This window comes from Rhinolophus sinicus, linkage group LG03, assembly GCF_036562045.2.
Source record: "Rhinolophus sinicus isolate RSC01 linkage group LG03, ASM3656204v1, whole genome shotgun sequence".
NCBI classification, from domain to species: domain Eukaryota; kingdom Metazoa; phylum Chordata; class Mammalia; order Chiroptera; family Rhinolophidae; genus Rhinolophus; species Rhinolophus sinicus.
The window spans coordinates 149169231-149195961 of record NC_133753.1 but is presented as its reverse complement, the minus strand read 5'-3'; the positions used below and the strand labels follow the sequence as shown (position 1 = coordinate 149195961).

Here is a 26731-nt window from a genome sequence, read left to right as displayed (position 1 = left end):
TGGAGCAAAAATTAATATAAGACCAAGTCTTATTTTCAAGAAAATATGGTAGGGCCTATTTTATATTACAAGCATCCTGAAAAATCATACTGGGGCTTATTTTCCAGTTAGGTCTTATTTTCAGGAAAACACGGTAGGGAGATTATCCTGGGTTATCCAAGTGGGCCCAGTGTCATCACAAGAGTCCTTAAAATGTGAAGGAGGTCAGAGGAGGAGATGAGATGATAGTTAAGCAAAGTTGGAGCAATGTGTCATGAGAAGGACTCAACCCTCCATTGCTGGCTTTTAAGATGGAGGAAGGAGGACACAGGCTAAGCAAGGTGGGCAGCTTCTCGAGGCTGGAGAAGGCAAGGAAGTAAGTCTTCCCTGGAGCCCCCGGGAGGAATGAGGGCCTGCTGACACCCTGGATTTTTGTGCCGTGAGACCCGTATCAGACTTTTAACCTACAGAAGTGTAAGATAAATTTGTGTTGCTTTAAATCATTAAGCTTACGGTAATTTGTTCCAGCATCAATAGAAAATTAATATAGTGTTAAATATTATTTTCCTTCACTCACATTAAAATCAAGAAAAGATAAAACCAAAGTTGCCAAAATAATAGACAAACATAAAACGGTACTTTTTGAGGAAGTTTATCCTAATCACCCCCAAATGATTCTCATTTATATCACTTATCTTTTGTTGCTATTTTATTTTATAGTTGTTATTATAACTTTATTTTATAACTGTGTTAATATCATTTACTGGGCATATATTCTTTTCCACTGATTCAAAAGGCTCTTAAGAAGCAGGGGACATATATTCAGTCCCTGGGTATTTGCTGCCAGAGGTAACTGACTTCAGTCTATAAACAGCTGTTACTAACATCTTACCTTATGGGTTCTGTAAGGCAGACCATGTACTCAGCTGTCTACAGCTTATTTCTCAGAAATGTTTTTAAAGTTTTATTTCAGCCTTATACATAAGCACCCTAAAACTCCTAAAAAATCTGAACAGATTAGTAAATATTTAGAAAGGGGACTTAGTGCTTGCTTCGGCAGCACATATACTAGAAAGGGGACTTAATATATTTTAATTCCACTGTATATGTCACATCAAGTTTAGGGAAGTTTTATGTTTATCCAGAATTTTATGGTTGACTAGTGCAAGAAAAGTGTATATATTTATCCTTGCAGATCGTCAGATTGAGGAAGATTGAGGAATTGAGGTAGGAGGATGTGTAGTCCAGACTGGGAGAGAAAGGAGGGGGCCTGGATATGCCCAAATCTTTTTTTTTGTAAGGACACACATTTTCTTTTTTTATTGGGGAAGGGGTACAGGACTTTATTGGGGAACAATGTGTACTTTCAGGACTTTTTTCCAAGTCAAGTTGATGTCCTTTCAATCTTAGTTGTGGAGGGTGCCGTTAAGCTTCAAGTTGTTATCCTTTCAGTCTTAGCTGTGGAGGGCACAGCTCAGCTCCAGGTCCAGTTGCCGTTGCTACTTGCAGGGGGTGCAGCCCACCATCCCTTGTGGGAGTAGGAACCAGCAACCTTGTGGTTGAGAGGATGTGCTCCAACCAACTGAGCCATCCGGCAGCTCAGCGGCAGCTCAGCGGCAGCTCAGCTCAAGGTGCCGTGTTCAATCTTAGTTGCAGGGGGTGCTGCCCACCATCCCTTGCGGGACTCGAGGAATTGAACTGGCAACCTTGTGGTTGAGAGCCCACTGGCTCATGTGGGAATCGAACCGGCAGCCTTCGGAGTTAGGAGCATGGAGCTCTAACTGCCTGAGCCACTGGGCCAGCCCCGATATGCCCAAATCTTGAACAGACTTGGGTATGAAGTAGGTTCCAGTGTGGAGGGCGGGGAGGGCACTGCTGCTGGATCTGAAAGGGACTATGTGGAGGGCAGTCTAACTTTTGTATTGCGTGTCCAAGTCAGCATAGATCTTAAACAACTACTCTTGGAAGCCATGGCTAGAATTCCTAGGCTCTACCAGAATTAAAGAAAAGTAAGAAAATCACTAAGTAGTCAGTTGGAAAGCGGAGGACATGGCATCATCGTAACCCTGGGGGAAAGAAATCAAAGCTGGTGTGTAAATGGGGTTCTGGGCAAGTAACCCATGGTGCTGTGCAGAAGAGAATTTGGTGAGGCAGCTGGCCCTGGCCAGATGCCCTTCTCCCAGGCAGGTCCAGCCCAAGCCCTCAAGTTAGCATCTGTTATCTGGCCCTGAGTAGCCTTAAAAAAGTTGCTTACCCTGATTTCTCCAAACACAAAATTAGGGCAGTGGGATTTGCCATTTCTGTGTAGCCTAGGCCTGTGGTGAGAATTAATTAGTGTTTTTAAAGTGCTGTGGGTTTGGTTTGGTTTATTTATTTTCTCAGGATGAAAGCCAGTATGCTAGCACCAAGTGTTAACAGCGAAGGTTTGATGTGTGTTACTTGAGATGCACTGTGTGAAGTGGGGTGGATGGGCTATGAGACTTGTGGGACTGCCTTCGGCATCGAGAAGGCCACATTTCCAAACACACTTTAGTACTCCCCAAAGTGAAGGAGGCAGAATAAAAGCCTTTGAAAATTAAAAAGGAGCAGAGTTATCTGTGTTCCGGCTCTGCGATTGAGGGCACGCACCAACCCACACCACGGAAAACCTGACCAGCTGCTGAAGACAAACGTTGGCTGCTAGAGAAGACAGAAAATTCTGCTCACTTTGGGACAAGCTGTAAAATGGGCTCCTATATTCGGTAAGAGAAAGAACCGCAGCGCAAGCAGTCAGGGTTTCAGGGCTGACAACTGAGGAGAAATGCTATTCCCCATGAGCTTCTCTGAGCCAGGACATGTGGGCATAAGAAGCAGAAACTCCAGTACGTCTCAACTCCCACTCACTAAGACCCCAGGAGCTGTACGGATATTACAGTCTCACAAGAACTCTCTAAGCTGGTTATTCAAAATAAATCTTTTTTTTTTTTTTTCAAAATAAATCTTTTTGGCTTTGTTCCTGATTATGGAAGTTGTATGTGCTCATTACTAAAAATTAAAACTGCAGAAATATAGAAAGTAAAAGGTACAGACACCCCTTTCCAACCCCAACAGCCAGAATATAATTGCTGTTAACTGGTTAGATATATTTACAGGAGATAGCTATAATTGTCCTCAAGTTATAGACAATGAAACTGTTTACTCAAAGAACTTATTCATATGTTCACAGGAACTATATCAAAACTGGGATTTGAACTCTGCATGTTCCATTAAGCTACATTGCCCTGTCCCCATACCCTGATCCCTCATCCCACCATCATCCTTAAATGTAATTACTACAGGTACTAACAGGGTTTACACAACTAGCTTTACAAACAGAAGCTTCTAGGTCACGGGGATGTAACACACAGCATAGGGAGAAGAGTCAATAACATCGTCATAACTACGTATGGTGACAGAGTGGTACTAGATTTATTGTGATGATATCGTAAGGTATATTAATGTTGAATCACTATGTTGTATACCTGAAACTAATATAATACTGGATGTCAATTATAATGAAAAACAAGTTATTATTTTTTTTTAAAAGCTTTTAAAAATACCCAGAAGCTGCTGTCATCAATAGAGTCATATTATATGTAAAACCGCAAGGCTAGTGTACCTACTACACCCATTTTTCCAGCCTCATTTAAATGCATTTGAGAGAGATGATTGTAAAAAGATCTGGGTGCCGTTTCCCCACAAAAAAGTGTGGAACAGAAAGCAAAGAGACGGCTGAAATCAGTAGGGCGTGACTTATGTGTGAGGCCTGGACCTGGAGAGCCCTGAGTTCCCCCTCTGTTCTTTATCAGCTGTGTGTGACTGATGCCTCAGTTTCACCTTCTGGATTATATAAAGAGGATGGACAAACTGAACGAAAGGTGCCTTCTGCCCTCTGTATTTTATGCAATGGTGAACAATCTCATCATTGAGAGTCGGTGGGCCTCATGCATCCTACCTTTTTAAATTCTGCTCATTAACTAATTTTCGGCTGAAAGACAGAATATTGCCACTGTATTGCTTCTTCTCCAATACGCCCAGAAAGAAATGAAAGTGCTTTGAAAATAATGTATGCTATTATTACGCTTGCTAGATTTATTCTAATTCAATGAATGGATGATAACCAACTTAAATGAATGACTTATTAGCATACATTCTTTCAGTATGCATAAGTCTCTGATACATAGGCATTGAGGGCTATACAGATGAAATCTTGCCCTCCTTGGAGTTTATGGCTCTGGGTGGGGAAAACACATTAATATAAATAACTGCAACCTGAGGTAGCAAGAGCTCAGTGTCCTAGAATGCTCCAGAGAAACTCAAGGGACTCAAGTTTGGTGGGATCAAGGAGAGCTTCTTAGAAAAGTAGGGATATGAACTGGTTCCTAAACAAGGGTTAGGGAAGCAAAGGAAGATGAAGGTGACTGAAGGAGGGCACTGCAGCGGTGCTGAGGGTGCATTTCAGCTGAATGACAGAGATTGTAGGAGGCAGGCTAAGGAGTCTGCATGTGGCTATGGGCAGTTGGGCTCCAACAATAGCCATCAAGCAGGGAAGTCAGAGGCTATGTCCATGTGCTCTTCCAGACCAGTTTCTAACAAAACTTAAAGCCTAATTTAGCTACAATACCTACAATAGTACCTAGCATATCGTGGGCAGTCAGTATCTACTAAATAAATAATCTTGGAAATGGCAACCGAATGTCAGGAAATGGATTTGAAAGTCGCTCTAAAGAGGAAACAGGGAGTAGCTACAAGCATGTAAACCTGGACAACTCTTGGATCTTGAGTATAGATTTGGCAATTTTACCACAGAAAATGCACGTGTGACAGAGGAGAGGGAGGGAAAACTGTTCTTTCACCCTGTAATCATGAGTAGGAATAACATCTCATTATAACCTTTAAAGAGAGGAGGCCCTTTAAATGAAATAGTAACAAAGCTGTACAGAATCACTTTGAAGATTTGGCCATTGGTGATGTGGAAAATGCTAACATCTGTCAGTGCCCTTCATCTACAATCAAGCTCTATCAGCAGAATCTGAGTGCTTTCTGCATGTGCACATGTGTCAGGTACATATGTGTACGTTGCACAGTTGGGTGTACGTGAGAATTCTAATGCACAAAATGCCACACCTGATTGTCAAGGTGAGTTGTGGTCGCAGATGGAGAAGGGTCATTACTTCCCAACAGCCCAGATCAAGCCTGGGGCCTGCAGGTTGGCCTCTGAAATTATTTTTCTTCCTAGTCTGAGGCATGTTGGCTAGCCCCTAGGGGAGGCATAGCATTTGGAGAAAGAACTCTTCAGAACCAAATAATGCTGAACTCACACCTGCAGGATCTCGGGGAGTACAGCTGCTCCCCACCACTTTGGATGTTTCCAGCCTTCCCCATAAATCAGCTTAAATGGTACCATCCCGTTCCCTTGGGTTCTCTCACCGGTTTCCTCCACAGCCCACCCTACACTGCTGGAGAAAGACACCGAGTCTAGGTCAGCCTGCTTGAAAGAAATATTTTAAAGACATGGGGGAGTAAATAATTCTTGGGTTGTATTCTGAGGAAGGAGGAAAGAGAAACAGGTACTATCTGAACAGAGCCCAAAACATGTCATCCAAGATTACCTCAGAACAAAGCTTCTGAAGATGAATATATTTTCCTCAAAGTACATAGGCAAGTAGTTGCAGCCCACATGTGTAACACTGCCCATGGGGGTTGGGTGCAAGGGAGGTAAAAGTAGAGCCAGATTTGAGGCACTGAGAGGACTGGTGACCAATGAAACAATGCAGAAGAACTTGCCAGGAAGGAAGGAGGACAGAGAGAACAGCAAGAAGAGGTGGTGCCCTGGACGTGGAGGGAAGTCAGATGGGGCTGAACCCACAGGCAGGGGCTTTATAATTATATATTTTTCTATCAGGGATGTCTGGGGGTACCCAACTGTTGCTTACATTACTTGGGTTTGCTCTGTTTGTGGGTTTTTACTCAGAATGTTCATTAACATAAAATATGTGAGAGAGCCATTAACATAAGATATGAACAATTTGCTACAAATATATTAGAAATCAGTTATTACAGCAGTATTCTAAAAGATCAAGATATAGCCTACAAGAAAACAGAATTTTAATATCCCTTAAATGCCATAATACTATATTCTTTTCTTTTTAGTGAACATGTACATTTTATTGTTTTTACTGGTAATAAAAAAAATGACAGAGGGTACTTCCAGCTACAACCTACCAAGGATATGTGGCCATGCAAAATACTCTAAGTCCACCAGTAAGAAGAGCCTCTGGGGGCACCTTATACACATAGAATAAGAGGGAGGGGATGTAGCTGTTAAAGCCCAAGAGATGGGTCTCTGAGGGGATCTGGGCTTCCCTGGGAAACTTCTAACATCAATTGCTACGATTTATGACAGGAGGAGACATTGGCCCACCTCACCCAACAATGCCCACTAAAGGAGAGAGATTGGTTATGTTCGAAAAGTTCATTGATGCAGTGATGTTTTAGAATAGGGATCAGAAAGGTGGGCCAGATATATTAGATTGGTGCAAAAGTGATTGTGGTTTTTGCAATTATTAACCTTTTAAACCACAATTATTTTTGCATCAACCTAATAGTAATAACAAAATCATATAGTAATGCAAATTACTCTTGCACTTTCAATGTTTCTAACATTTTCTCTTATGTTCATCTATTTATGACCATGTCGTTGGCTACATCACTGATTATTAACGAGTGCGCCCTTTTTATAATAGCAGGGTGAAAAATGAGAGAAACCGAGTAAGCAGCTTTGCTCCTTTAAGGGCCTATTTATATAGAAATCCACAGAATGTTAAAGCTGGAAGGGACTTTAGAGATCATTTAATTCTTTCTTCACCTCACAGATGAGGACACTGGGAGAGTGGCTTTTGGAAAGGTGGAGGTGGAACGCAATGCTCTTCTGCCTTAAGTAAGTACACATAATCTAGGAAGTGCTGGAGTTAGAAAGCAAGGAAATGTTTCTGTGATAACACTAATTTAGCTGTCAGTCCTTAATTTATACCCTCGATTGGCTGCTTTCTGATTTCATTCTCCCAAAACCTATAGAACATATTCATAGAACAGATTCTATGAATATGATTTGCAGACTTGGCTGTCCTATGAATACATATATCCCTATAGCCATATTTAATTTTTCCCTATGAATTAATTGCATAGGAAAGGAAATGCGCTTGTACCATCATCCTATAAAGGAGCAGGCCCCCAAAGACAGCTGTCTTTTTCCCAAATGCTGCACAGTGGCTTGAAATGAATATAAAAACAAAGAGAAAAGGCCCATGCACAAGGAAGAAGTGGCACTTTGCTAGCTGCAGGCACAGACAGTAGAGAATGCTGCTCTATTTTTTGTGGCCCAACAGTGAATATGGTTCTATGTCAATGTCATTACATGCAGGAGTCAGAACAAGAGTCCCACGCTGGCAGGGAAGGCCAACAGGAAGACCTGGGGTGGCTTCAGGGAGGAGGAAGGTGCAGCAGAAGACCAGAAAGTGTGCCTGAATTCGTGACAGCAATAAAGGGTCTCAGTAAGTCCACCATTTCATATATGGGAAACCGACTCCCAGAAAAGGGATGGGACTTGCTCAAGACCTTACAGGCTATGGGTGGCCAAACGAAGACAATTCTCTATTCTGACTTCCATGCCCTTATTACCGTTTACACTGGAGCTAGGGACACTTGAGAGAAGACAGTGAACATCACAGCAGAACCCTGTAGCAAGCAGCCCTAGGGCCAGGTTACATAGGAATAGACTTCATAAGCTCCCATGTCTGATGCGAAGACAAAACACATCTTAGTGAGGGAAGGGGGCTTAAGGCTTTTCATTTGTAGGTGGGACTTGGTAGGTAAGGACAGTTTACGACCATTATATTGTGGGCAGCATATTCAGCACATCCCTGGATGTTCTACTGGGCTTATGCAGTGCATTACATTATTCAGAAGTTTTAAAAACCATTCCTGCCTCCCCTCTATTCTCTTCTGGCCACCCTGAGAGATTCAGGTATGACTGGCCGTTGGTTAAGAATCACTGCTCAGGTGAGCCAGTTACAGACTGGAACGTGTCATATCCCTGAGGTGTGCTGGGACAGAGAAAAGTTTAAGAACTGCTGATGTAGTAGGCTCACAGTAACTATCGTGGTCTGTGATCCTTTTACGTGGCTGATGAAACCATTTCCTAGCACCTTCTAGAATAATCCTTCTAGGCCAATAGAAGTACATGGGTAATTAAAAATTTTCTATGAGCCACATTAAAAAAGAAACAGGTGAAATTAATATTAATAGTACATTTAGCTCAACATAGCCAAAGTATGCCATTTCAATATATTTTACTTTTTCATATGGAGTCTTCAACATCTAATGTGTATTTCACACTTACAGCATGTCTCATTAGCCACATTTCAAGTGCTCAATGGCCACATACAGCTACTGGCTACCACATTGGACTTTCAGCTGCTTTTCCCTGTCTCTCTCCTTGACATCTTTACTTCAGTAGAAATAGAAATTGTGCTATACTACAGCCATTCCTACCTGTCTCAGGGCCCTGTGCTTTTCAAGTCTAATGCTTCTACTTCTTTATTCTATCCCAACTCTTCTCCAAGTAATCATTACTGAGCGCCTCTCAAGTGCTGGGTATTTGTGTTACTTTATGAGGGTGAAAAAATATGACATAGACCTTGACTTCCAGGAACTCTCAGCTTGGTGGGCAATGAATGATGGCACACACAAGAGAATTTGATAAATACTATACAGAGATACATACAAAGGAGTGTACATAGGAAGGAATGACTGCTCCTTCTGGGCCTTCTGGAAAGCATTCACAGAGGTGGGACACTTGGGCTGGGTTTTAAGGGATGAGGAAACACGGTGGAGAGGCAGGGAAAGGTGTTTCAGGCAGAGGGAAAAGCAGCTTCAACATATAAGTATGATGATTTGCATGCTTAGACATGGCAAGTGTCTAGTAGGGCAAGAAGATGGCAGGGTGCCTGGAGGGAGGCTGGGAAGATGAACTGGAGAGAAAGAACTCAGTGACACATTCGGATTTACCGTGGGTCATTCTCTGGGCAGGGAAATCCTGTGGTAGGTTATAGCACAAACTGGAAAGGACAAAGAAGTAAGGAGAGCTTGAACGAAGGGGGTAGCAGTATGTTTATAAAGGAGGGGATGTCAGCACTAAGTGAGTGAAGGGAATGTAAGAGCACTATTTTCTGAAGACAGTCTCTAGATGAGCATTATGATGGAAGCTGGGCAAAGGTAATAGGTAATGCTTTCCAGGCCCAGACTCACTTTGCTAGCATGGTATTTATACAGGATTATTACAGCCTGTTATGATCTGAGAGCACTAAATGGCCTCTTTCCCTGAAGAATTAACAGGGCTCCCTATGGGTTAATTTAGGCAGTAGGAAGAATCAAGCTAACCTACTTCCAGGATTGCTAGGTAGTTGGACCTGTGAGACACTGCAGGTTCTGGGTAGCACCTGACCAGCTCGAGCAGATGAGATAGTCCTTATTCGACCTTGAGTTTTCTGGAATAGGGTTGGAGCTCTCAGGTAAGAACAGGGTAACAACGACATGACATGTACAGTGAGAAGGAGCTTCTGAGATCCCATGGGTTCTCCTTTTATAGATGGGAAAGCTAAGGCACGGAGAGTGAAAAGCCTTAAAGGTCTTACAGCTAGAAAGTCAAGAGGAGAACTCACCCTCTCTGGCACCAAAGCCACAGTGAGATTAGGACAACAGGTGCCACACACAGACAACTGTTTACTTTTACAGCAAAGTCAAGTGGAAAAGGAGAAAGTGAGGCTGGAGTCACACTAGGTAACAACACGGTCTTTGTGAGCCAAAAGATTTAGTTTAGCAGCAGGAAACAAGGTACTTACATGGAGAAGCGTCCACAAAGTTTGGGTCGATGTTATGTAGCAGCTCTGTTCTGGGGGAAGGGCTTCCTTCACTAGAAAAGAATTTTTTTAGGAAACATTAATTTCCTCTATCAAATGGGTATGAATTATTTTAATACTCCCTATCCTTGTATTTGTAAGTAATAACAAACCTGCAGTTAACTTTGTCATGAATTCAGGTCTCCAACATCTATGGTGGAAGCCTTTACCTTCGAGTCGTCGTCATCTGTCTACATTATAACACTGACTGAACATTTACATAAGAACTTCAGTGCCAAGCACGTGACAATTTTTAAAAATCGAGTCTTGTGACTTTTTGCAATAAACAGTGTGGCTGTATTTAAACATGACTGTGTTTTACAGTAGTTAAATGAGAATTCAAGTCGTCCTGTGTAAACTGCATACTGAATCCTCACAGCGTAACGAAGAAAGAGCATCCGCCAAGTGAGCCGCACCCATATGACAGATGCAACATGCCTTTTAAATATTAGACTATACGAGAGAAATTGTCTCCCATATCCAGACTTGCAACGTGGAACTTACATTGGAAATAGCCTAACCTCTTCAACATTAAAAAAAAGAAAGTGTATGTGCAAATACTATCACAACCTACATTATTGTTGAAAAAAATACTTGGAGATCACTTAGTCCAACTCTGTCATGTTACAGATGAGGAAGGCACATAGTAAGTGATTGGCCTAATAATAGGTTGTATGACTCTCGAAATAGTGTTCTTAAAAAATTAGATGTTTGTGGGGTACGAGTACCCAAGTCATTTTGCTAGTATAAACTCAGCCTCATGGAAGAAGTTGTTAGACACAATCTCAGTTGTTGGAAGAGTGCTGTGGACAACTTGATAATCCAACAGAGGTTGCCAGATACTGTTAACACCTTGATATTTGTATACATCTGAATAACAGTTAAGATGCCATGTTTTCAGATGGCCCGATATCCACACCCCAAACTCACAGCTAGTTGTCTACAGCAATGGTTTGGGATTTTAAGGACCACAAAATTTCAAAAAATCTGGGTTGTTATTGGCAACATTTTGTTTGCCAACTAAGGAAACATTAATAGAGGTATTTGAAGTCAATGGAGATATTTGTTAATGGTGCCTTAACAATAAGCTAAATGAGTGAAAACATAATACATTTAAGGAGATACTGAGGCCATGTCTACATTTCACTGAGGAGACAATTTCACATAGTGGTTAGGAGTGGGGAATTAGGGAATCAGTCTGCCTGAGTTCTAAACCCAATTCTTACCTGCTTACCCACTTGTAATCTTATAACTCACTTAACTGCAGTGTGCCAAGGTTGTGTCTATACCGTAGTGGCAAGAATTAAATACATGTAAAGCATTTAAAATAGTATGTGGCACATAGTAAATGTTCTACGAGTATAGATGCTAACCTCTGTTATTCTTACTAGCCTAGCACAAACCCCCAAAATAACTCCAGTTTGGTTGTTATGGGTATGCATGAAACATGCCCATTTCACGGATTTAGAGGTTGGTCTCTGTCATTAAGTGGTCAGTGTGAACAACATTAAAAACAAAACCAAAAAAAACTTCAACTATCATTACCACTATTTTATATATTCTGGATGCAAGTGCTTTATTAAATGCATTTGTTAATGTTTTCTCCAGTTTTATGGGTTGTCTTTTTGCTTTCTTGACAGTATCATTTGCAGAACAAAAGTGTTAGCATATGACACAATTTCTTCCTCAAAGGTACGTGTACTTAAGTGTGCTGGAGAAAAAAAAAAATTTGTACGTTCATAACATAGTTTTCAGCAATATCAACTGTGTGATCACCATAATCTTGTAGAATAAATTGTGGCCTCATCAAGTTCATAAAATGCTTGTGTGATTGATTATTGCTAGATGACAACATGTGTTAGCTTCTACCTTCTATATGTATCTATCGGTAATGCTACAAATATTATAGTATTTTATTATTTCTAGAGGCACATTTTTAACTCATAAGCATAAATAAAAGAATTTAAAACATTTATATAGATACAGAATTAGTAATACACACGTGTAATGCGCATCCTTATTTTTCTCTCACAAATTTGGGCAAAAGTGCGCATTCTATACAGCAAAATGCGGTACCTGGTAGAGACAGTTATCCACCTCTCTCCATTGAATTTCATTTACAAAATTTTGCTGCACGTACATGAAATTTTGGAAGAGGATAATATACAAAATAATAATAAAATACTACAATATTTGTAGCATTACCTATAGATACATATAGAAGGTAGAAGCTTTTTGGGGTTTGCATCTGAACTCCACAAGTGACTGGCTATATAAACTAGAGCTTTGTTTTTCTCACTAGCAGACTGTACATAAAAGTATCTATTTTCAGGGTTGTTATGAAAATTAAATGAGGCAACATATGTAAAGTACTTAGCACAGTGTCCGGGATATGTTAAGTGCTGAATAAGCTGGTCACTTAAAACAACACATTTCATTGCAAAATGTGAATCCTGATACTGCAGACGTGAAAAAAATATATAACCACAGGTACAAGTCTAGAACATGAGATACAGATACAAGAATAACATGTAGATACAATGGAATATTGATATTTCTATCCATTCTTCTTGTTAGTAAGAGTTTCCCTTATGACATACACTGATGTAGCTTTACCTTTAATTTCTAAGACATAGTATTATACTCTCTCCCATGCAAGACCTCTTTTTAGAAGTTATCAGTGTCAAATATAGCTAAGTCGCACAGTTTACTCATTACAAACTGCATATAAAAACGATATGTTGCCATCTGTTTTCTAGGAATTTTCCTTATTTTTCGGTTTTGGCAGATGACACTGTTTAGCTGTATAAGCAACATTATCTTCACTAGACTGTTTATTCCATTTGTGAAATGTAAATCTCTGAATAATGACTGATGATGTTCATGGTAAGTGATTTTTCAATGATCACACAAGTTCCTTGTTTTTGGGTGAACCAATGTAAAGGGTGTTGTTATTATGGCAAATATTTGGGCTCCAGGCTGATAGAAACAAAGAGAAGTTCTATAATTAGCATCTTAAGGCAGGCACCTATGCGACTGTTCAAAGACCCTGACTGCACAATGTTCACCGCCTGCCCCAGCATACATCAGTGGCTACGGCAATCGGTAGACAAAGAATTAGGTAAAGGAAAAGAACTGAACAATGTTGTTCACACTGACCACTTAATGACAGAGACCAACCTCTAAATCTGTGAAATGGGCATGTTTCATGCATATCCATAACAACCAAACTGGAGTTATTTTGGGGGTTTGTGCTAGGCTAGTAAGAATAACAGAGGTTAGCATCTATACTCGTAGAACATTTACTATGTGCCACATACTATTTTAAATGCTTTACATGTATTTAATTCTTGCCACTACGGTATAGACACAACCTTGGCACACTGCAGTTAAGTGAGTTATAAGATTACAAGTGGGTAAGCAGGTAAGAATTGGGTTTAGAACTCAGGCAGACTGATTCCCTAATTCCCCACTCCTAACCACTATGTGAAATTGTCTCCTCAGTGAAATGTAAAATGGCCTCAGTATTTCCATGAATGTATTATATTTTCATTCATTTAGCTTATTGTTAAGGCACAATTAACAAATATCTCTATTGACTTCAAATACCACTATTAATAAGAGTTAATAATTTTTTCTCTATCCTCTTCTGTTAAAAACTTATTTAAAATGGTATATAGTTAATTATCTCTGATGATATTTCAGTATTAAATTTTAATTTATCTCAAATTTCATATTTTTTTGGATTGGTTTTAAAAAAAAACAGTGAATGAGAAAACCGATCAGTGACTAGTTTTCAATATGCTATAAATATTTTCTAAAAGTCTACAATTTCAGACACTGAGATCACAGCACTGTCCATTTATAAATAGAGTTTCCAGTTTTTGACTTTCATTTTCCAACTAGTTGAAGGGTGGGGCAGTGAAACATTTCCCATAAATAAGTGAAGTGCTATTACATTCCATACTTCTTTTACCACTAGCTGCTGACCATCTGTCATAAAACACACTCTGGAAGGCAGTATCAAATTTTTAGAAATAGTGATAGCCATGGTACTATTTTCTGTGATGAAATTTTGACCAAAAAAAGTCACTGATTAAAAAAATTCAAGAAATACCCACTGAATAACGTCCCTCCTGTTAACTCATTGTAAGCATCTTTATCATCATTGTCATCTTCACGTCAAGCTAGAGTCGAGGCTATGATCCAGGCACGGGGTTAAGTGTTTTACACATGTTCTGTCACTAAATCCTTACAGTAAGTGTCTCTGAGGCACGTACCGCTAATAGTATGTTTTACACATGAAGAAATTGATGCTTAGAGATGTTAAATAACTTGCCCAAGATCACACAAATAATAAATGGGAAAGACAAGATTAGAACCAGATCTAACCACAGAGTTCACATTTTTAACTATTATACTAGTAAATAAATCTCTTAGAGGGTGTATTTTCTTTGTTATATGGGTGTGGGTGATATTGGGCTTGCATAAATCCCACGCTCCTTGAAAATTTTAACATGCAAACATTACCACAAATAAAGAGTTTAGGTATGTAAATTATAAAATTTTGAGTACGTTTAATGAGGAAATATATAACTTAAATTCATTTGATATAGAGTTATATATGAGGAGAGAATTTTTTCATGTACATTTTTATTAAGGAATCTTATTAAATTTTTAAAGTAGGCTATTTAAGAAACAAGTAATATTATTAAAAAATGGAATCATATCCTTCATATAACCTTTTCCTACTCATTACTGTAAAATAATTGGTAGGACTTCTGGATTAGTATCTGGGCAAACCAGCAGAGCCTAATATGCCTTTCTTCCAATTTCCATTATAAAACCCATGAAGAATTACAAAGAGAAAAAACTGGCAACAGTGTTGGAAACTAAAGAGAAGACCAGATGCCAAAGTCCCGAGGGGATTTTCACTAATGCCAGTGCTGAAGAGATTAACAACACATTCTTGGATTCTACCATGAGAATCAAAACCCGATCCCATAGAAAATGGAAAAGGATGGATTCACTCTGTCTACCTTCAGCTAGAAGACTCAGGGGCCGCACCACACAAAAAACAGGCAATGATCTCCCATTAGCTGTCTTCAGAGCTAGCCCATCACGTCTTTCCTCCCTCACCGCCAGCGGCACCCCTCCCTATGTCCACCCAGAGAGCAAACATCAGGCTCCGTGGGAGGAAACAGAAGAAATTTGCATGATATGTAGTATCCTAGAATGCAGCACTTAATTACAAAAATATTTGAAACAACCTGCAGAGCACTGCATACTATGGGCATAGGGTAGAAGCTCTTTTGTTAACAAAGGTAAAGTAGGGGATCAAAAAATTATTCCTTAAACATTTTGCTTTAACTTAAAAAAAAGATATATATATATATATATATATATATATATATATATATATATATATATACACACACACATATGTATGTATATATATATTTATAAAAATATATATAAACATATATGTTTTCATGTACATTTTCATTAAGGAATCTTATTAAATACATATATATTCATTCACTTGGCAGTCTTTGAATGTAGAGCTATCGGTTGGAGTTCCCTATCTTTATTTCATAAACCATATTTATAATGCTTCATCTATAATTTCTAGTGTTTTTCTTAAACTAGAGTAAGAGCCTAAGACCATGTGAGTTTCCAGATTTCCGTAGAGTGCTGGTGGCCATCTAAATGTCAATGTCCACATTCTTTTGAAAAAACATATTCAAAAGGAAAGAAAATAAAATCACCCAATGCTCAAGCCTATACCATCAGCAGGAAATAGAATCTACTTAAACCCAGGATGGATGTGAGGAAATAACCATCTGAGACATGAAGGGTCAATGCTGGTTCCTACTCTAGGGCAGCATCAGGCTGGGATTACGCAAAAGAGGGTGAGGGGTGTTCAGATCCTGTCCGGTAAAATAACCTCAGAAAGAGGGCTCCACCCTGAGTGACAAAATGCTGATACGGGTCTGATACCTGGTAGGTCAGGGGGCTGGCTACTGGGGAAGAGGCTTGAAAAGCGTGCAGGATCACCACGGCAATCTCGGGCAGCCACCAATTTTGACAGCAGCAGCTGACTCACAACTGGATGATAAATGGAAAAGGAGGCAGAGGTAAAAGATCAAAGTCCTCAACAACACAGAATCATAAGACAGACCAGAAAGGAGCAATACTTACTAATGAAACTGCACTTCACTGTAGCCATAGAAGAAGGTGCCCCTGAACTAAGTAAGAAATAAATTAAACTATCTAAATTCCCTGCAGATCACCTGCTATTGTTGGTCCAGGAAAAGCTAATATACATAAATATAAACAAAACAACAACAGAAAGAACCAGGATCTAAACAAGGTTACCATAAGAGTTAAAAAAAATATTGCAAATGAGAATTCAAAGCTTTTGACAAATGAAAACATTCCCCTAGTATAGGAAAAAAGAAGCCACAAGACAGAAGAAAATTGTTACATGGTATTTCAACATGAATTAAATATAATTAAATCAGCAATTGCCATTATAAAAAAATAATCATGAATCAAAAATTTAAAAACTCAGAACCGAACTAAAGGAAGAAACTGAAAGAAAAGACAACCTCTCAGAAATGAAGGGGTATTTTATATAACTGAAAGTATATGAAAGTATACAGAGAATAAAAATGAAAAGAGACGATAATTAATAAAAATAAACTAAAAAGGATCAGAGAGAAACTGATAGAAACAAAAGATATGTAAATAAGATTTAATAATATCTAGAATTGGGGTCCCTGAACAAGAAACACAAAACAATGGAATATAAAATTTAAAACTATAATTAAAAAATCTCTGAAATAAAAGACCTGAACGTACAGATTGAAAGAACTCACTGTGTATCTGGGAATATTGACCCAGCATGGTCACCTTTGAGATATATCTAGTAAAAGTCTTAGACTGTAAATAATTATAATCTTCTGAACCTCAAGGCAAAAGGACCAAGTTACTTGCAAAGGAAAGAAAATCAGGTTTACATTAAACTTATTAACAGCAACATACAAAACAAGTAAAGAGAGGGGTTACATTTTCAAGAAACTCAAGTAAAGATAATGTGAGACAAGGGTTTTATATCAGTTGAACTATTTTTCAGTTCTCAAGGTTATAGAAAATGTTTTAATAGACGTGCAAGAATTTCAAGAATCCTGAGAAATCTATTAAAGAATGAATTCCTCCAACTAAGAGATAATTTAGAACACTTTAGAAATGGACAAGTGGTTAGCATGTAACATATTGTAGATCTAAGACTAAAAGAAAATTGTAGATAAGAACAGTATTATATATATTATATGCTCTGACAAAGTAGAACTAATACAACTAAAAATAAAACTGGAAGGCGAGAGAAAGGTTCAAGTTGAATAAGCTAGTTGATTTTCTTATAGGTAATAAGTGGGAGTCAAAGATGTCATTTAAAGCTGACAAACCTAAGTTTAAAAAATATAAACTGAGATAATTATAAAAAGATATTAGTATAATGGTGAACACTAAAATAAAGTCATTCTAAAAATAAAAGAAATAACAAACAAAAAGTTGAAGATAAAAGTAAATACAACATAAAACAATATTTGACAAAAAAATTCCACATTTCCCCCAAAATAAGACCTAGCTGGACAATCAGCTCTAATGCTTCTTTTGGAGCAAAAATTAATATAAGACCGGGTCTTATGTAATATAAGACAGGGTATAATATAATATAATACCAGGTCTCATATTAATTTTTGCTCCAAAAGACGCACTAGAGCTGATTGTCCGACTAGGTCTTATTTTTGGGGAAACACGTTACCAGTCACAGCAATACATATAAATTCATCTACTAAAATAAAATATTTTCTGACTGCATCACAAAGTGAAAGCTAGCACTACAACTGCAGAATACACATTCTTTTCAAGTCCACCTGGCATAGATACCAAGAAAGACTGTATGTGGGGCCAAGCCTCAAATGTAAAAGAATTGAAATAATAAAAAGTAGTTACTCTGACCCAAATAGAATTAAATTAGAAATCAATAATATAATTGGAGAAAAACTGAAATATTTGAAAATTAAACAACACCTTCCTAAATAAATACATGGGTCAAAAAGAAATCACCATTTGCACCATTCCCACCATTATATTTACCAATAATTTTGACATAAGTTCCATCTTGTCAGATACCAAGACTGCAATCTCAGCTTTCTTTGTTTAAGGTTTAAAATATTTTTTTCCAGTTTGAGAAATAATTGACATACATCACTGTACAAGTTTAAGGTGTACAGAATAATGGTTTGACTTACATATATTGTGAAATGATTACCACAATAGGTTCAGCTAACATTCATCTTCTCATATAGGTGAAATAAAAAGAAAAGAAAGAAGAATAAAGGAAAAAAGTTCTTTTTGTTTTCAGGTAAAACCGGTAAACTTAGCTGTAATAGTACTTATCAGAAGGCAGTCAAGCAATGTCTACAGAATGTTGAGGAGAAAAGATTTAACAAGAATTCTTTGTCGAATTATTAATATTTGAAGGTAATGGAAAAATACTTTTTCATATGCAAAGATTTAAAAACCTCATCATTTATGTATCTCTACTGAAAATTACTTTAAAATATTAACCAACCAATCAAAAGTTTAATTAAAATTAGGAACTAAAGAATGGGGAAGATACATAATAAAAGAAGTGTTGGTAATATTAAAGGTAATTAAACAGATCTATACATACAATTTCTCTATATGTGATTACAAAGTTGAATGCAGAATTAAAAAGTCTTTTTGAAAAGAAGAGTTAGAAGATTTTCAATATTTTATTTCAGAAAGTTGGGTCTATGATCCCAGATTGAATTAACAAACACTTGAAAGTAGAAAATAAGCAGGAAAATATTGATCAGGAAAGTAAAGACAATAAAATTTTGGGAGTTATTTCTGTTTCCAGCCAAGATAGAGTAGTAGGCAGACTGGATTTACCCTCCTATTTAACACAGCCTAAAGTAAAACAGACAGAATATATGAGACAGTTTTCAAACCACTGGATATCAGGCAGAGGACAGTGATCCCTGAGCAAAAGCAAACAAAGTCGGTGAGTCTTATCATTGCCCTAGCTTACTATCTTGAGAGAGTTCCCAAGCCCTGGTGCAGAGAAGGGGAACTGAGGCATAGCCCAGTGGACTCCCTGAGTTGAAGACAGAGCTGAGAATCCAGTGAGACCAAGGGAGCTGACGTTCATATGACGGAGTGCCAGAATACCAGAGAATAAATAACTGCACAGAAAGAGATTTGCAAAGGGATCTCCTTAGAATATTTAGCTGAGCACTGATCAGATGTATGTGCAGCAAAATTTTGTAAAGGAAATATAATGGAGAGAGGTAAATAACTATTTCTTCCAGGTACTGTATTTTGCCATGTATAATGTACACTTTTTGCCCAAATTTGTGAGGGAAAAGTAAGGATGCGCATTATACGTGGGTAGTACTAATTCTGTATCTATGCATTTTTAATTCTTTTATTTATGCTTATGAGTTAAAAGTGTAACTCTAGGAATCAATAACGATATCCATATGCAAATACCCTGAAATAAGATAATCGATTTTGTTGAAAGTACGACAAATTTGCAACGAGGAAGAGTTCTTGGCCTTCTATGATGCGTAAATATCGTAAATTTGTTACCAGTACATTAAATTCCTTGTACCTTGTATCTGTTCTTGTGTTTTTAATTATTCATTACATAAAATTGCTTGTACCATAATATGTTAAAAAATAAATGCTAAAATTCCTTTAAAATACAAAAAAACCACTAGTGAATTCTACCAAACCTTCAAAGAAGGTCTAATATCAGTCCTGCTCAAACTCTTCCAAAAAATCAAAGAAGAGACAATACTCCCTAACTCATTTTATAAGACCAACATTGCCCTGATACCAAAACCTGGTAAGGATAACACAAAAAATAAAACTACAGACCAAAACTCTGATGAATACAGATGCAAAAATCCTAAACAAAATTCTAGCAAATCGAATGCAGCAATATATTAAAAAGATTATTCATCACGACCAAGTGGGGTTTATCTCAGGGGCACAAGGATGCCTCAACATATGCAAATCCATCAATGAGATATATCACATAAACAAAATAAAGGACAAAAATAATATGATTATATCAATTGATGCAGAAAAAGCATTTGATAAGCTACAACATCCACTGATGATTAAAACACTTAATAAAATAGGTATAGAAGGAAAATACCTTAACATAATAAAGGCCATATATGACAAACCCTCAGCTAATCTCATAATTAACGGTGAAAAACTGAAGCCCTTTGCTCTATGCTCAGGAACACGACAGGGCTGTCCCCTATCACCTCTGCTTTTCAACATAGTGTTGGAAGTCCTTGCCAGAGCAATCAGGCGAGAGAAAGAAATAAAAGGCATCCAAATTGGGAATGAAGAAGTTAAATTGTCACTCTTTGCAGATGACATGATGCTATACATAGAAAACCCTAAAGACTCCACCAAAAGGAACAATCAACGAATACAGTAAAGTTGCTGGCTACAAAATCAATGTACAAAAGTCCATCGCATTCCTGTATACTAACAATGAAATCTCAGAAAAAGAAATTAAAAACAAAACAAAACAATTTCTTTTTTAATTGCAACAAAAAGAATAAAATACCTAGGAATAAACTTAACCAAGGATGTGAAAGACCTATATGATGAAAACTATAAGACATTTTTAAAAGAAATTGAAGAAGACAGAAAGAAATGGAAAGACATTCCATGCCCATGGATTGGAAGAATCAACATAGTTAAAATGGCCATATTATCCAAAGCAATATACAGATTTAATGCAATCCCCATCAAAATACCAATGGCATTTTTTAAAGAAACAGAACAAAAAAATCATCAGATTTGTTTGGAACCACAAAAGACCCCAAATAGCCAAAACAATCTTAAGAAAAAAGAACAATGCTGGAGGTATCACACTCCCTGACTTTAGCTTGTACTACAGGGCAACAATAATCAAAACAGCATGGTATTGGCAGAAAAACAGACACATAGACCAATGGAATAGTATTGAGAACCCAGAAATAAAACCATGTAAGTATGGACAGATAATTTTTGACAAAGAAGCAAAAAACATACAGTGGAGAAAAGACAGCCTCTTCAATAAATGGTGCTGGCAGAATTGGAAAGCCACGTGCAAAAAAATAAAACTGGACTGCTATCTGTCACCATGTACCAAAATTAATTCAAAATGGATCAAAGACTTAAGCATAAGACCTGAAACAATAAACTGCATAGAAGAAAACATAGGTAAACTTATGGATCTTGGCTTAAAAGAGCATTTTATGAATTTGACTCCAAAGGCAAGGGAAGTGAAAGCTAAAATAAATGAATAGGCCTATATCAAACTTAAAAGCTTCTGCATAGCAAAAGAAACCATTGACAAAATAAAGAGGCAACCAACTGAATGGGAGAAGATTTTTGCAAACAGAGCTCTCATAAGGGGCTAATATCCAAAATATACAAGGAACTCATACAACTCAATAACAAAATAACAAACATGGGCAGAGGACCTGAAAAGACATTTCTCAGAAGAGGACATACAAATAGCCAATAGACATATGAAAAAATGCTCAACATCACTAATCATCAGAGAAATGCAAATAAAAACCACAATGAGATATAACCTCACACTGGTTAGAATGGCTATCATCAACAAGACAAATAGTAACAAGTGTTGGAGAGGCTGTGGAGAAAAAGGCACCCCCATACACTGTTGGTGGGAATGCAGACTGGTGCAACCATTATGGAAGGCAGTGTGGAGTTTCCTCAAAAAATTATGAATAGAATTACCATATGACCCAGCATTCGCTCTCCTGGGTATCTACCCCAAAAATCTGAAAACATTTATACATAGAGACAAGTGTGCTCCAATGTTCATTGCAGTTTTATTTACAGTGGCCAAGACATGGAAACAACCAAAATGTCCTTTGATAGATGAATGGATAAAGAAGTTGTGGTATATAAACACAATGGAATACTATTCGGCGGTAAGAAAAGATGAAATAGGACCATTTGTGACAACATGGATGGATCTTGAGATTATAATGCTAAGTGAAATAAGTCAGACTGAAAAAGCAGAGAACCACATGATTTCACTGATATGTGGTATATAAACCAAAAACAACAAAAGAACAAGACAAACAAATGAGAAACAAAAACTCATAGACACAGACAATAGTTTAGTGGTTACCAGAGGGTAAGAGGGAAAGGGGTGGTAGATGGGGTAAAGGGGATCAAATATGTGGTGATGGAAGGAGAACTGACTCTGGGTGGTGAACACACAATGGGGTTTATAGATGATGTATTACAGAATTGTACACCTGAAATCGGTGTAACTTTACTAACAATTGTCACCCAAATAAACTTCAATTAAAAAAAATACAAAAAATAAGTACATAAATATAAACAAATACAAATTTGAATTAAAAAATTAAAACGAAAGATGTTTTTTCCCTGAAAGTTTGGGCCAAAAATATGGGTGTGCAGTATACACGGGAGCGCATTATACATGACAAAATATGGTATTTAAATATACTCTAAAAAGACAATGATTGCCAATGATTCACATTAGTGAAGTGCTAACGTGAGAAAAGCTAAGTCAGTAGACTAAAACAAGGGCACTAAGACAGATCATAGTACTAGCAAGAACTTAAAAAGTAATGAAAGTGATAACACACAGTTTTCACTAAAAAGGAAATATTATTCAATAATAATAAAAAAGTTATTATTCAATAATATTCATTCAATAATCAGTCTGGGTCATCATGGTAATATTTGGAATAGAGAATCATTTTAGTTCAGAGGTTGTTAACCTTTGGCTCATTGACCATTATGCTTCATTGGGCTTCATGGTATCTGAAAGTGGGGTGAAAAGTGACTTATTTTCCCTTACACTGTCTTTTTGAAACTGAATCCTAGGGGGAAATAGCTTTATAATGTCATATTAAGTTTTTAAGGTATTTTACATCATCAAATAATATTTCATTGTCACCGTTTTCATGTTATAATATCTAGAAGAGTTTCCCATTGATAAGAAAGAAAAACATTCCTATCATTATATGTTTTGGGGTTCTGCTTTTGTTTATATTAAGTTAAATTAAAGACAAAATAAGTAAAAAAAAAATTATGAAGTATGTATCCTTTGAAATGTCTCAAAACAACCGGTATGCTGCTTATCAAGTTGAAAAGCAGAAAAACCACACAGAATTGAAAAGAGCTTGGAGAAGTCATGTTCCCTAAAAATGATAAACATGGTCTGTGGCTTGTAAAAGAAGAAAAACTGAAGCAGTTGAAGGAGTGTCTATTGCAAAAATGTTACCTACTCCAGAATTGCTGTTTCTTCTAATATTTTAATATTTTGAAACAGATCTAAAAGGAATTGATAACTATGCAACTCGTGAAACCTCTGATGTTCTCTGCACAGCCAACTCTGTTTTTCATCCATCACTGGGATTCCTATTTTATGAGGCCCTCTTGAAATTTTAAAAAACTCCCATCATCTTGAAAATGTTACTTCCAAGTAAATATCTGACTGGAAAAAAGTTGCAGAACTGTAGGCACAGATCAAGTGTCTCTGGCATTTGGTTGTCCATTTGTTTTTGCTGCTTTGGAAAAGAAGCTCCAGGTGTCAATCTGACTGACAGCTTTCTGTATCAGCAGGCCTGGTACCAAATGTTCTGCCACCGATACTGAATGAAGTCTTGCTTAATGCTGTGAGAAGCATCAACTTCATCAGAGCCATGGATGGGGCTGAATCGTTTTTTTCAGGATCTTTTATCAAGAAATGGGAGCAGAATGAGAGCAATTCTTCACTTACTAAAAATTGGCTGGATTTGCAGAGGAGAGTCTTAAAGAGCTTAATTAAGCTTTGGGCAGAAATTTTACTTTTTTAAAAACAGAAAAAAGGAACCTCTACTCTCTCATGGTTTAGCATATTGAGAGTATTTTTTGTCGTATCTTTTGGTTAAAGCCCTCAATCAACATTATGCATGCTGCTGAAGAATGGAACGGTCCTGTTCTGTAAGAGATCCGTCACTAGGAATTCAGTGTCCCCCTAACACTGAAAGAAAGACCTTGTGCAATTTGGAGTTAAAGGGACCAAACTTTTTTCCAATTTCTCTGCAGGCAGAAGCCAACATGTGCCAAACTGAAAGGCTACTTCTGATCAAGAGAATCTTAAGATTGAAATGTGGACTTATAATCCAAAATTTGGTGGTATGGATTAACATCAATGGCTTGCACTTTGCCAAAGATAATAACCTCAGTGAACTGGGGCAGAGGAAATTATTCGAAATGAATTCAACTGTTTCTCAAGTCAAGCCTACCCTCATCTGCAAAGTGTGCTACAGAGCTTGGACTCCATTCACTATTGTGCATTTTTCAAGCCAGGGCTTACAACACATTTGCCACCAAAACACAACAAAACAAATATCAAGACTGATTGGATGTCAAGCGTGACACATGTGTTGCCATATCAAATCCACTCAAAACTTTGTCCTACTTCTTTAAGACAAATCTCAACAGCCTTCGCATTCAAAGCTGATGATAAGCTGAACTGAAGTTCAAGTCTTGCTTTGCGTGGAAATTTTTGCTTTATTTCCTTTTTTATCATAAAGTAGGTATTAGTTTTTACATTAAAAATGTGTGAGGGAGGCATACATTTGTAATGAATGCTTTTCATTTTTTTCTATGTGAAATCAAGAGAAGGCTGAGACTTGGAAGGACAGCAATGGAAGAATGAGGAAAGATCATCAAGAGCAAAGATGTGTCATTAGACAATGGAAGCAAGAATTTACATTGGGGTTGAGAGTCTGTTCAATAAATGGTGTTGGGAAACCTGGACAGACACATACAAAAAAAATGAAGTTGGACCACCTCCTTATGCCATGTACCAGAATAAATTCAAAATGGATTAAAGACTTAAATATAAAATCTGAAACCATAAAACTCCTAGAAGAAAATATAGGAAGTAAATTGACAGACATTACCCTTAGTAATATTTTTACTGATATTTCTCCTTGGGCAAGGGAAGAGAAAAAGTAAACATATGGGATTATAGCAAACTAAAAAGTTTTTTCATAGCAAAGAAAAACACCAATAAAACAAACAGGCATCCTACTGAATGGGAGAAGATATTTGTCAATGATACATCTGGTAAGGGGATATTATCCAAAATTTATTAAAAACTCATTCAACTCAACACCAAAAAAACCAACAACCCAATTGAAAAATGGGTAGAGGACATGAAGAGACATTTTTCTAAAGAGGACATACAGATGGCAAACAGACTTATGAAAAAATATTCAACCTCACTAATCATTAAAGAAATGCAAATAAAAACCACAATGAGATACCACCTCATTCCAGTCAGAATGGCCATCAACAATAAATTAACAAACAACAAGTGCTGGAGAGGATGCGGAGAAAAATGATCCCTCTTGCACTACTGGTGGGATTGCAGATTGGTGCAGCCACTGTGGAAATCAGGATGGAGTTATTTAAAAAAACTGGAAATGGAACCACCTTATGACCCAGCAATTCCACTCTTAGGTATCTATCCAGAGAAATCCAAAACACTAATTCGAAAAAATTTATGCACCCCTATGTTTATTGCAGCACTATTCACAATAGCCAAGACATGGAAAAAAACAAAATGCCCATCGGTAGATGACTGGATTAAGAAATCATGGTATATTTATACAATGGAGTATTACTCGGCCATAACGAAGAATGAAATCCTCCCATTTGCAACGATATGGATGGACCTAGAGAACATCATGCTAAGTGAAATAAGTCAGACGGAGAAAGACAAATACCATATGATCTCACTTATATGTGGAATCTAAAAATTAGAATAAATGATGAAACTAATCAGAAACAGTCTCAGAGATACAGAGGAAAAACTGAGGATTGCTAGATGGGAGGGTGGGGTGGGGATAAGGTGAGAGGATTAGAAAGCACAACTGACAACCAGAAAATTGCCACGGGGATATGAAAGACAGTCTGGGGAATATAATCAATAATGTTGTAAAGATTTTGTAGGGTATCAAATGGATACTTGTCTTATTAGGGAGACCACTTCAGGGATGGTGTAGGTGCCTGACCACTGCAGTGTACACCTGAAGCTGAAGCTGAATAATAATGAATGTTAACTATAATTTTATATATATAGTCACAGGATGTTAAGTGCAGCACAATGAATAGAGTCAGTGGAATTATAACAGCTACATACGATGTCAGAGGGGTAGTAGATTGGGGGAGGAGGGTTATCACTTTGTGAGGGGTATAAATGATAAATGTCTAACTATTACATTGTTTTCTACACCTGAAACAAACAAACAAAAGATCTCGTAGACTTATTTAGACATCAATTTATATTATGTACTATTTTGGGAAAAGGAAAATATAAAGTGAAATAAATCAGTTAAGGTAGTTCTAAAAACAAAACAAAACGATGTGTCATTAGAGACCAAGGGTAAGATCATCCACACACTGTTGTATTTCCAGTTACTATGTATGGCTGAGAAAGTTGGACAGCGAAGAAGGCTGATAGGAAAAAAATGGATTCATTTGAAATATGGTGTTGGAGGAGAGCTCGATGGACCTCCAGAAAGATGAACAGTGGGTCCTGGAGCAAATTAAGCCTGAGACACCACTGGAGGCAAAGATGACAAAACTGAAGCTGTCCTACTTCAGGC

The 26731-nt window shown here is 37.5% G+C and overlaps 1 protein-coding gene across 2 annotated transcripts in view; it reads right to left on the bottom strand.

Moving 5' to 3' along the window:
• Positions 1 to 26731, bottom strand: part of ARSB (arylsulfatase B) — a 146034-nt gene that overhangs the window by 45598 nt on the left and 73705 nt on the right. For both annotated transcript variants that reach the window (XM_019728179.2, XM_074328802.1), the window contains exon 6: positions 9900 to 9970. In XM_019728179.2, coding sequence (XP_019583738.2) covers positions 9900 to 9970 — 71 coding nt within the window. The remainder of the gene's footprint in view (positions 1 to 9899; positions 9971 to 26731) is intronic.